We start from the raw sequence: 10,773 nt of genomic DNA, 5'->3' as shown, positions 1-10,773 counted from the left end.
ACAAAATATCTTCATGGAACATGATCTTTACTTAATATCCTAATGATTTTTGGCATAAAAGAGAAATGTATAATTGTGACCCATACAATGTATTGTTGGCTATTGCTACAAATATACCCCAGCGACTTAACACTGCTTCTGTGCTGCAGGGTCACGAATACTGATTTATTCATTAATGTGTAATATGTTATATTTTTAAACAAATTATGAGCTCTAAAAGATTTTCAGAATTTTTACAACTCCAGTCCAACTTTGCTTTAGAACATCTACAAATGTTAAATCTTAAAATAAAATGTTAAGGTTACTACTGCATCTTTCTGGGGGGGAAAAATGCAGCGATTGATATATAGTTTATTTAAAAGAACTTCTTTGTTTATTTAATTCTGACAAATAAGCTCTTGTTAAAAACTAATCAAAATTAAAACTAATTTGCTTATAATTGCCACACAGGAGAGACTTGGTGTCGTTTCCAAGCAAAAGGAAATATATCGGTATCGGCAAAATATCGGCATATACCGGGACAATCCAATATCGTGCATCCCTAATGATTAGTGTTTGAGCTGAAGACATGCTGTCCTTCAGGAGCGAGTGCAGCTGGAGGAGCAGCGTCTGAAGGTGGAGGAGGTGAAGAAGAGGTGTGAGGAGATGGAGAAACAGATTCCCTCGCAGCCAGAAGACCAGCGAGAGCAGATGCTGCTTCAGCTGCAACAGGTGAACACAAACACTGCTGTTCACAGTTTAATGAGGCAGTCATTAGGTGATTCATTTCGTCTGAAACATTGAGTGGCCTGTCATATCGACCAGTGACAGATGAGAGGAGTGTAGTTTTGAAGTTATCAGTCTCATATACACTCATATATACACTCCCAGTCAAATTTTTGAACAGTAAGATTTTTAATGTTATTTAAATTTAAAGAAGTCTGTTCTGCTCACCAAGCCTGCATTTATTTGATCCAGAGCACAGCAAAAGCAGTAATATTGTGAAATATTTTTACTATTTAAAATAACTACTTTCTATTTCTAATTTTAAAATATAATTTATTCCTGTGATTTCAAAGCAGAGCTTTAGCATCATTACTCCAGTCACACGATCCATCAGAAATCACTCTAATATTCTGATTCGCTGCTAAAAAAAACACTTATTATTATTATGTTGAAAACAGCTGAGTGGATTTTTTCAGGTTTCTTTGATAAATAGAAAGTTCAGAAGAACAGCATTTATCTGAAATAGAAATCTTTTTTTTACATTATAAATGTCTTTATCATCACTTTTGATCAATTTAAAGCATCCTTGCTAAATAAAAGTATTTATAAAAAACTAATAATAAATTATACTCACTCTAGTTTACTATAGTGGAAAATGTTACAAAAGCTTTTTATTTCAGATAAATGTTGATCTTTGGATCTTTGTATTCATCAAAAAATCCTGAAAAAATCTACCCAACTGTTTTAAATATTGATGATGATAATAATAATAATCAGAAATGTTTCTCGAGCAGCATATTATACTGATTTCTGAAGATCATGTGACACTGAAGACTGGAGGAATGATGCTGAAAATACAGCTGCGCATCACAGAAATACATTACAGTTTAACACATATTCACACAGAAAACAACTATTTTAAATGTTAATAATATTACTGTTTTTACTGTATGTAACAAATATTCCCAACCCCAAACTTTTCTGTGTATACATAGAAATGTATTTACATTTTTAATAATAATAATTATGTTTTTAAATCTGCCTTTCAAATTTATTTACATTTTTTATGTTTTATTTTGCTGAAATAAAAGCATGAAAATCTCTATGGACAGATCAGTGCTGCTTGCACTGTCGTGAACAGTGAAACAAATGTAATAATGAAAACTAATGTAATAATCTGTTTGGTTTCCAGGAGAAGGATGCGCTGGAGGTCAAAGTGCGAGCATTTGAAGACATGGAGTTCCACATTCTGGAGCTGGAGAGCGGAGTGGAAGACGAGCGAGACGGAGAGGACGGAGAAAGAGAAACGATCATCGGAAGAGAGATAACCAGAGTACAGCACACACGCAACGCTTCTCAGGTGAGAGGAAACACTGAACAAACAGTCCAGTTTAACTACAGACAAGATCATTTACATGTTTTACACGCCTGTCTAGTAGGATTTGTTGAACTGACTTCACTTTATTTGCTTAAAAGTCTGTTTATTAGTAAATGAGCACATCACTCTACTTTATACACACACATCTGTCCAAATCGCAGTCGTGAAATTATACTGTAAGTCTGACTTCAAGTGTCAGTTTGTTGCAGAATCTTGAAAATTCTGACTTTCTACTAAATGGAATTTAGTGAGTCTTCATTACACATCATTATTTTCCAAATGGGTCACTCTCATTGGCTGACTCTCATTATGTCACAGAATGTTCTTTACCTTGTGGATAAAGATAAGGATTTTTATATTTATTAAAAAAAGTAAATCACAAAAACTGACTTTAGCTGGGTTTTCACAGCCAGGGTCACATTTATTTGATATATATTACATTTAATATTGTAATATTATACATATTAAATATAATATTGTTTGTGTGCATATACATATATATATATAATATTTAAATAATATACAACATAATTATAAATAAAACATACATACACACATACATAAAATAAAATATATATATAAACAAGCAGAAATATATTAATATTTCTGAAAAATATAATATATTTCTGCTTGTATTTATATGTTTTTTATTTTGTGTGTGTGTGTGTTTATATATATATATGCACACATACATTAAGTCTCTTCTGCTCAACAAGGCTGCATTTATTTAATCAAAAATACAGTAAAAATTGTGAAATATTATTACAATTTAAAACAGCTGTTTTCTATGTGAGTATCTGTTAAACTGTAATGTATTTCTGTGATGCGCAGCTGTATTTTCAGCATCATTCCTCCAGTCTTCAGTGTCACATGATCTTCAGAAATCAGTATAATATGCTGATCTGCTGCTCAAGAAACATTTCTGATTATTATCAATGTTGAAAACAGTCATGCTGCACAATATTTTTGTGGAAACCGTGATACATTTTATTTTTCAGGATTCACAGATGAACAGAAAGTTTAAAAGAACAGCATTTATTTGAAATATAAATATTTTGTAACAATATGAGGTCTTAACTATCACTTTTTTAAACTTAATTAAACAGTATTAATTTTTTTAATTAACATTTTTTATATTAATACATAAAATCTTATTTTATTTCTTAATTAAAAGTGAAAATAAACTAGCAGCAGGTTGTCCGTGTTACATTATCGTCAGCTGTATGTAGTGTGTAGTGCAGATTGAGTGTAATGTAGTTTAGTCACATTGTGTGCGCATCTCATTGGCTCAGCTGCTGCGGATGACAGATCTCTGACCCTGAGTCTCTCTGAGCGCGTTATACCTTCAGTGCCACGCAAACCAGACCAGACCGAAGACCACCGCTCAATGTGTGCGTTTGACCGATCTTGTCTCGCAGGAACGAGTCCAGCAGCTGGAGAAGCAGCTGAAGGAAATGGAAAAAGAAAAGGATAAAGCGTTGAGTTCCCTCAGACAGGAGAGAAAGGAGCTGCTGCACAAGTCTCAGAGGGTAAGACGTCTTCACGCTGCTTCTGTTCGATGTTTACATCGTCTGAAAGCGTGGAAACAGTCCATCATCTTCTGTAGATGAGGCTCGTGTTCCTCCTTCAGTGTGCGTCTGTGGGATTTATTCACCTGTTTTATGGTGCGTCTGAACACCTCAACCAGTGTTAAATAGAACTAAAAATACAAAAAACTTAAATTTACAGATATAAGATTATAAAATATAAAAAATCAGTTAGTTGCAAAGATACATTTTCTACTAAAGTACGAAAATTACAAAATAAAAACTGAATTGACAAAACAAACTTGAACAAATTAAAATGGAAAAAAAAATCTAAAAATGAAAACTAATGCAAAATATTAGTAAGTACTAAAACAAACAAATGTACTAAAACTTTAAAATTAAAATATATTAAAATGAAAGCTAATGCAAAATATTAATAAGTACTAAAACAAATAAATTTACTAAAACTTTAACTAAAATTAAAATATATTAAAATTAAAACTAATGCAAAATATTAATAAGTACTAAAATACTAAAACAAACAAATTTACTAAAACTTAAACTAAAATTACAATAGAATGTATATATATATATATTAAAATTAAAACTAATGCAAAATATTTATAAGTACTAAGACAAACAAATTTACTAAAGCTTTAACTAAAATTACAATAGAATAAATATATATATATATTAAAATGAAAGCTAATGCAAAATATTAGTAATACTAAAACAGTATAGTAACGATACTAAAATAACACTGTCCTGAGCCAGTGTTGTTATCCTAACTAAAACTAAAAATACTAAAATAAAACATTTGCATTAATTGCAATAAATTGAACGTTAACAGAAATAAACAGAATATTACAAAACTTAAACTTTATTTTAGTTATGTAAATTTTCCAATTTGTATTTAGTTTAAGTTGAAGTACTAAAATTACTACAACTAAAACAGAAATAAAAGCAATACAATTAATGACTAAAACACACAACAAAATTACTAAAACTTCAACTAAAAATTTGAATAGAAAGACAAAAATAAAAATGATTAATAAATACTAAGATAGTATAGTAATGATAATTAGATCACACTTCTCCTAAGCCAGTGTTATTATCATTAACTAAAGCTAAAAATACTAAACAACATTTATGTAAATTGAAATGAAACAGAAATTTAATAGAATATAACAACTTAAACTTATTTTATTTCAGTTAGTTCTAATTTTCATTTAGTTCAAGTTGAAGTGCTAAAAACTCTAAAATGGAAATAAAAATGTATAAAAATTAAATAGACGTTAAAAACTAAGAAAATTACTAGAACTTTAACTAAAATTTTCAAAACTGAAAATACTAAAATATATAACAAAATAATGCAAAATATAAATAAATAATAAACACTGGAAATGCTAAAATATATAACAAAATAATGCAAAATATAAATAAATAATAAAAACTGAAAATGCTAAAATATATAGCAAAATATAAATAAATAATAATAAATAATATAAAACGCAAGCCCATGCTAATTTCACTGTGTTTTGACTCTTAAGTTTGGTGAACTCTGACCTGCAAATGTGAAAACATGTGACTGACAGCAGACTGATGACTTCTTAGCTGAAGTCAAAGAATGCAAAAGAATTGCAGCGTTGCAGTAAAGTGGAGTAGATTGTGTTCTTTTCCATTCTAGATGTGTTATATATTGAGCTGTGTTTTTAAAGCACGGCAAGCGTTGCTTTAGTGCTGGAGGCTTTTATCAGCGTTCTGTTACAGTGATTAGAGATACACTCGAGTGCAGGAAAGAATTAGTGATGAAATAAGGAAGAGAAGGAGAGAGAGAGCGAGAGAGACTGGCTCTCAGAGAAGCGCCGGAGCAGAACAACAGCAGATACCCTGAGAAAACTCTACACACGAGCGGTGAGAGTGTGTGTTTCTGCTCTGTTAAATCACACTCATGCTCAGGATAGAGGCGGAGGGTGAACCGACTCCAGGGTAAGGCTAAAAGCAGCCAATTGTATTAAACATCATAAACCCGTCTTTATAAGCTAGAACCAGACATGGGTGTCATGTAGGCTAAAACATTTTTTAATGGGACTGAATTTGTATTTAACGTGATTACAATTTAATAAAAACGTTAGAAATTGATAATTATGTAACGTTTCCTTTCCACAGTTATTCAAACAGCGAATAAATTATATATTTCACTAACATTGATCTATCGCGAGTTTAAGCACTCTCAAAAAAACAAAACTATCGTTATAATCGCTGAAGCTGTATACACTGTTAAATGAATCTCTTACTTACATTGTACGTACATCTGCGCTTTGTTGTTTATGATGAGAGAATTCGCAAGAGTCCAGAATTCAGTCAGCGAATGCGTGCACACTCAATAAAACTGATTAGTTATATAGAAAGTGACATTTTCACTAACATTGATCTATCGCGAGTTTAAGCACTCTCAAAAAAACAAAACTATCGTTATAATCGCTGAAGCTGTATACACTGTTAAATGAATCTCTTACTTACATTGTACGTACATCTGCGCTTTGTTGTTTATGATGAGAGAATTCGCAAGAGTCCAGAATTCAGTCAGCGAATGCGTGCACACTCAATAAAACTGATTAGTTTGAACGATGACTCATCTGAACGCTTCTGATTGGCCATTGCATTCCTAAGCTCAACAGAATTGTGTGTGACTGGTTAAAATGTGCAACGCTGTAGAAATGCCTAAAATGAAATACGGTGCAACATGAGCAGATCTTAATTTAATGCCGCAATCGACACTGTCTATTCATATTCACTTTGTTAGCAACAGACGTAATAGATTTAATTTGTTTGTGCAGGGGCATTTTTCTCCAATTTAATGGCATTTTTGCCCCAAGTCCCCGTGGCTAGGGGAAGGTACACACTATGGACGCAGGGAACGAACGTGTGCAGGGATTTTCACTGGAGACAGACGCGGTTGAGAGCACAGCAGCTGCTAACGGTGTTGAACTGAATTAGGGCTGATTTAGTGTCTGTAGCAGATAAAGACAGTGTGTGTTCCTCGTAGACGATCATGTGTGTGTGAGTCAGAGAGAGGAGGGACGTTTAACTCCGTCATGTTCACACAGCTGCAGACCTGCTCAACTATTCTTACTAGTGCTGTTCTGTCAGAGATCACTAGTACTAGTGCTCATAGTGACACTAAAGTTGTGTGTGAGTGAGTGAATGAGTGTGTGTGTGTGAGTGAGTTAGTGTGAGTGAGTGTGTGTATGTGAGTGAGTGAGTGTGTGAGAGTGAGTGTGTGTGTGTGTGAGAGTGAGTGAGTGAGTGTGTGAGAGTGAGTGTGTGTGAGAGTGAGTGAGTGAGTGTGTGAGAGTGAGTGTGTGTGAGAGTGAGTGAGTGAGTGTGTGAGAGTGAGTGTGTGTGAGAGTGAGTGAGTGAGTGTGTGAGAGTGAGTGTGTGTGAGAGTGAGTGAGTGAGTGTGTGAGAGTGAGTGTGTGTGAGAGTGAGTGAGTGAGTGTGTGAGAGTGAGTGTGTGTGAGAGTGAGTGAGTGAGTGTGTGAGAGTGAGTGTGTGTGAGAGTGAGTGAGTGAGTGTGTGAGAGTGAGTGTGTGTGAGAGTGAGTGAGTGAGTGTGTGAGAGTGAGTGTGTGTGAGAGTGAGTGAGTGAGTGTGTGAGAGTGAGTGTGTGTGAGAGTGAGTGAGTGAGTGTGTGAGAGTGAGTGTGTGTGAGAGTGAGTGAGTGAGTGTGTGAGAGTGAGTGTGTGTGAGAGTGAGTGAGTGAGTGTGTGAGAGTGAGTGTGTGTGAGAGTGAGTGAGTGAGTGTGTGAGAGTGAGTGTGTGTGAGAGTGAGTGAGTGAGTGTGTGAGAGTGAGTGTGTGTGAGAGTGAGTGAGTGAGTGTGTGAGAGTGAGTGTGTGTGAGAGTGAGTGAGTGAGTGTGTGAGAGTGAGTGTGTGTGAGAGTGAGTGAGTGAGTGTGTGAGAGTGAGTGTGTGTGAGAGTGAGTGAGTGAGTGTGTGAGAGTGAGTGTGTGTGAGAGTGAGTGAGTGAGTGTGTGAGAGTGAGTGTGTGTGAGAGTGAGTGAGTGAGTGTGTGAGAGTGAGTGTGTGTGAGAGTGAGTGAGTGAGTGTGTGAGAGTGAGTGTGTGTGAGAGTGAGTGAGTGAGTGTGTGAGAGTGAGTGTGTGTGAGAGTGAGTGAGTGAGTGTGTGAGAGTGAGTGTGTGTGAGAGTGAGTGAGTGAGTGTGTGAGAGTGAGTGTGTGTGAGAGTGAGTGAGTGAGTGTGTGAGAGTGAGTGTGTGTGTGTGAGAGTGAGTGTGTGAGTGAGTGTGTGTGTGTGAGTGAGTGAGTGTGTGTATGTGTTTTTTGTGTGTGTGTGTATGTTATTTAAATTAACGTAAATGTTTTTTAGTATTTTTAGTTTTGGTTAATGATAATAACGCCTTTAACAAGGTGCTATTCTAGTATCGTTACTATACTATGTTAGTATTTATTAATATTTTACGTTAGTTTTTATTTTATTTCCCATTGAAATTTTAGTTTTTGCAATTTTGTTGCGTTTTAGCCAATCTTTTTAAGTCATGTAATGATTTATTTGTATTTTTATTAGGTTTTGTAAACATTTATTCATTTTTGTTTTGTTTGTATGATTTTTACCCTGTATTTGTGTGTGTTATGTATTTTTATGCTCATCACATTTACAACAGTAACAGTTTGTTGGTTGCCTATGTAGACAGCATGGCAGTGCACTAGCTTTTGGAACAGAGCCTCCTTGTATATCTGTAGTTTAGAGGTTTATTTTGATGATTTATGTTTTGGTTATGTATTATCATAATAGTTTTTAATATTGCAGTATTTTTAGCTGTGTATTTAGCTAATATCATTGCTCAGGATGTGTCACTCACTAAACATCAAGGACATTTGCCTTTGTAGGTTTTGAAAGAGAAGAAGCCGCTCACTGATTGGTCCAACATCACTGGCTCCTCCCCCTGCGTGATGTCACTCAGTCCTCTAACCATTCACAGAGCAGCACAGGTACAGTGTGAGCGTGCATGCGAGGGTTTGACTGAGTTTCAGCGCACTGACTGTGTTCAATATCATACAGGAATCACTGAAGGACTCGTCCAGTTTGCCCCGCAGACGCAGCTCTCACAGGAAGAACACAGACAGACCGCTCTCTGCACAAGGTGAGCAAACCACTGAGCACTCACACAAACACCTGCTAAAATGCGCTTTAACAGGCGTCAGTAAGTCTGTAAGTAGGTCAGACAGCAGCACAATTGTGCAAGACTACGACATGCAAAACAAGCAGCAGCCAAACGTGGCTCGTTAGCTGTGATTGGTCAGTGTTTTGCTCGGGATCGAGGCGTGTCTGTGTTACTGGAACACACTGGAAAAGCCAGTGGAGCCGCTGCCATCGCTTTTATTCCGCTTATACTCCTCAGTCATTTATCTCAATGGGAAATCAATCAAAGACAATCTGGAGAACTCTGTCAAACAGTGTTAATTCAGTTTCACTGAGATAATGTTGTCGTTTTTATTTTTAGATTTTTATTTTCGTTTTCTTTTTAGTTCGTTTTAGTAATGTTGTTGTTGTTTTTTGTCATTTTTATTGTGTATCTTTTTTATTTAATTGTTACTTATTTATTTTTACATTACATTTTTTTATTTTAATGAAATAAAATAAATGTTTAAGATTTTTTGTTTGTTTTATTTGATTTCAGTTAAGGTTTATTTTACAGTATTAATTTAAATACAATTTGATTGATTCAGATTTCTTTCCTAAAATAGACTTTTTTTTTTTTTTCAAAATGTAACAATTTTTAAATATATATGATAGTTCATTCAAAAATTTAAATTCTGTCATCATTTGCACAAAAAAAAGATTGTTTCGGTTTCCATTGACTTCCATTATGTGGTCAAAAATTATGGTCACCAACATTCTTCAGAATATCTCCTTTTGTGTTTAGCAGAAGAACGAAAGTCATACAGGTGATGAGGGGAAAATATATATATATGTATGTATGTATATTATGGGTGTAATGGTTCGAATTACACACATTCGTTGTGCAGCAAGAGAGTCAGTAAGAATCTTATGAGGTAATGATTGAATTATGGGAATTCATTTTATTGCACTTGATGCTGGGAAGGAGGATGGGAAAAATGTTATAGAGAATTTCTATTGAAATGCTGCAGTTGCCAAAGTAAACAGTGTGTGTGTGTGTGTGTGTGTGTGTTGCATACAGGTCAAGACACCCATGTTGTCACATGTGTGTGTTTCTGTTTAGTTCCTGTCTGCCCTTATTTGGTTCAGTTCCTGTTCTCATTTAGTTAATCATCATTTATTCAGATCACCTGTGTTGTATTAATCTTCTCATTAGTTCTCTTTGTTTGGGTTTTGCTTATAAGTCCTCAGTGCTCCCTTAAGCCGTGCTCACACTACAGGAGTTTTAAAATCCTAACCGATTATGAAATCTGGTTGCAGCACACACATAAGGAGAATCTTTGCAGATTACATATTTTGTCCCATCTATTGCTATGGTTATCACTATGTCAATCACTACTACTTCAAGAGCGAATCCAGAATAAATATGCGGATGTCATTCCCGAAACTTTACATTTTAAATGAATTATTGCCTAGAAAGCTCGCAAAGAGCGCTCCTTTTTTAACCACTAAAAACTGTCACTCTTAGTTCATCGTGATCTCACAAAGTTCTGTTATGACCAATGAATCTCACACTGTGCAATTCATATATTATTAACATCGTCGTCTATACACTGTATTATAATGAAAGGATTCGATTGTGATCAGCACAGAACAAAAACTGGTGTGTGTCGCAGTCATTAGGTAAACCAGCATACATTCATGAGGATGATGAAAGTGTTTTAACTTGAGTAAAGCCCCCAGACCCCCTGCTCGTGACTCCCCCTGCCACCCCCGTACACGTTCAAAACTGAGGCGATTTCACTCCAGCGCTTCTCTTTCTCCTTACGGTTGTGATACGTTTTCGACACATTATACAGACAGTCGTGTTACTATCCAATGGAGCCGTACAGCAGCTGTTTTGCGGTTGCGCATTGGCTATTGTGAAAGTACTGACGTAATCATATAGCCGTCATCATCCCGATTTCAATCCTAAATATCAAACATGTTTGATATGATCGGGGCGGCCCCGATTTGTGTGC

General features: G+C 35.0%; 1 protein-coding gene across 3 annotated transcripts in view; it reads left to right on the top strand.

Annotated features, from left to right (window-relative positions):
* The window catches only part of LOC107565285 (pleckstrin homology-like domain family B member 3), a 21,957-nt gene that overhangs the window by 2,775 nt on the left and 8,409 nt on the right, over window positions 1-10,773 (top strand). For 2 of the 3 annotated variants that reach the window (XM_016250506.1, XM_016250505.1), the window contains exons 4-8: window positions 583-711; window positions 1,898-2,065; window positions 3,502-3,612; window positions 8,521-8,622; window positions 8,693-8,774. In XM_016250506.1, the coding sequence (XP_016105992.1) occupies window positions 583-711; window positions 1,898-2,065; window positions 3,502-3,612; window positions 8,521-8,622; window positions 8,693-8,774 (592 nt within the window). The remainder of the gene's footprint in view (window positions 1-582; window positions 712-1,897; window positions 2,066-3,501; window positions 3,613-8,520; window positions 8,623-8,692; window positions 8,775-10,773) is intronic. The other variant, XM_016250507.1, reaches the window with a different exon arrangement.

The sequence above is a fragment of the Sinocyclocheilus grahami genome, unplaced genomic scaffold, assembly GCF_001515645.1.
Source record: "Sinocyclocheilus grahami isolate Dianchi unplaced genomic scaffold, SAMN03320097.WGS_v1.1 scaffold992.1, whole genome shotgun sequence".
Classification (NCBI taxonomy): domain Eukaryota; kingdom Metazoa; phylum Chordata; class Actinopteri; order Cypriniformes; family Cyprinidae; genus Sinocyclocheilus; species Sinocyclocheilus grahami.
Note: the sequence above shows the minus strand (reverse complement) of the source record. Positions and strands in the feature narration are given on the sequence as shown.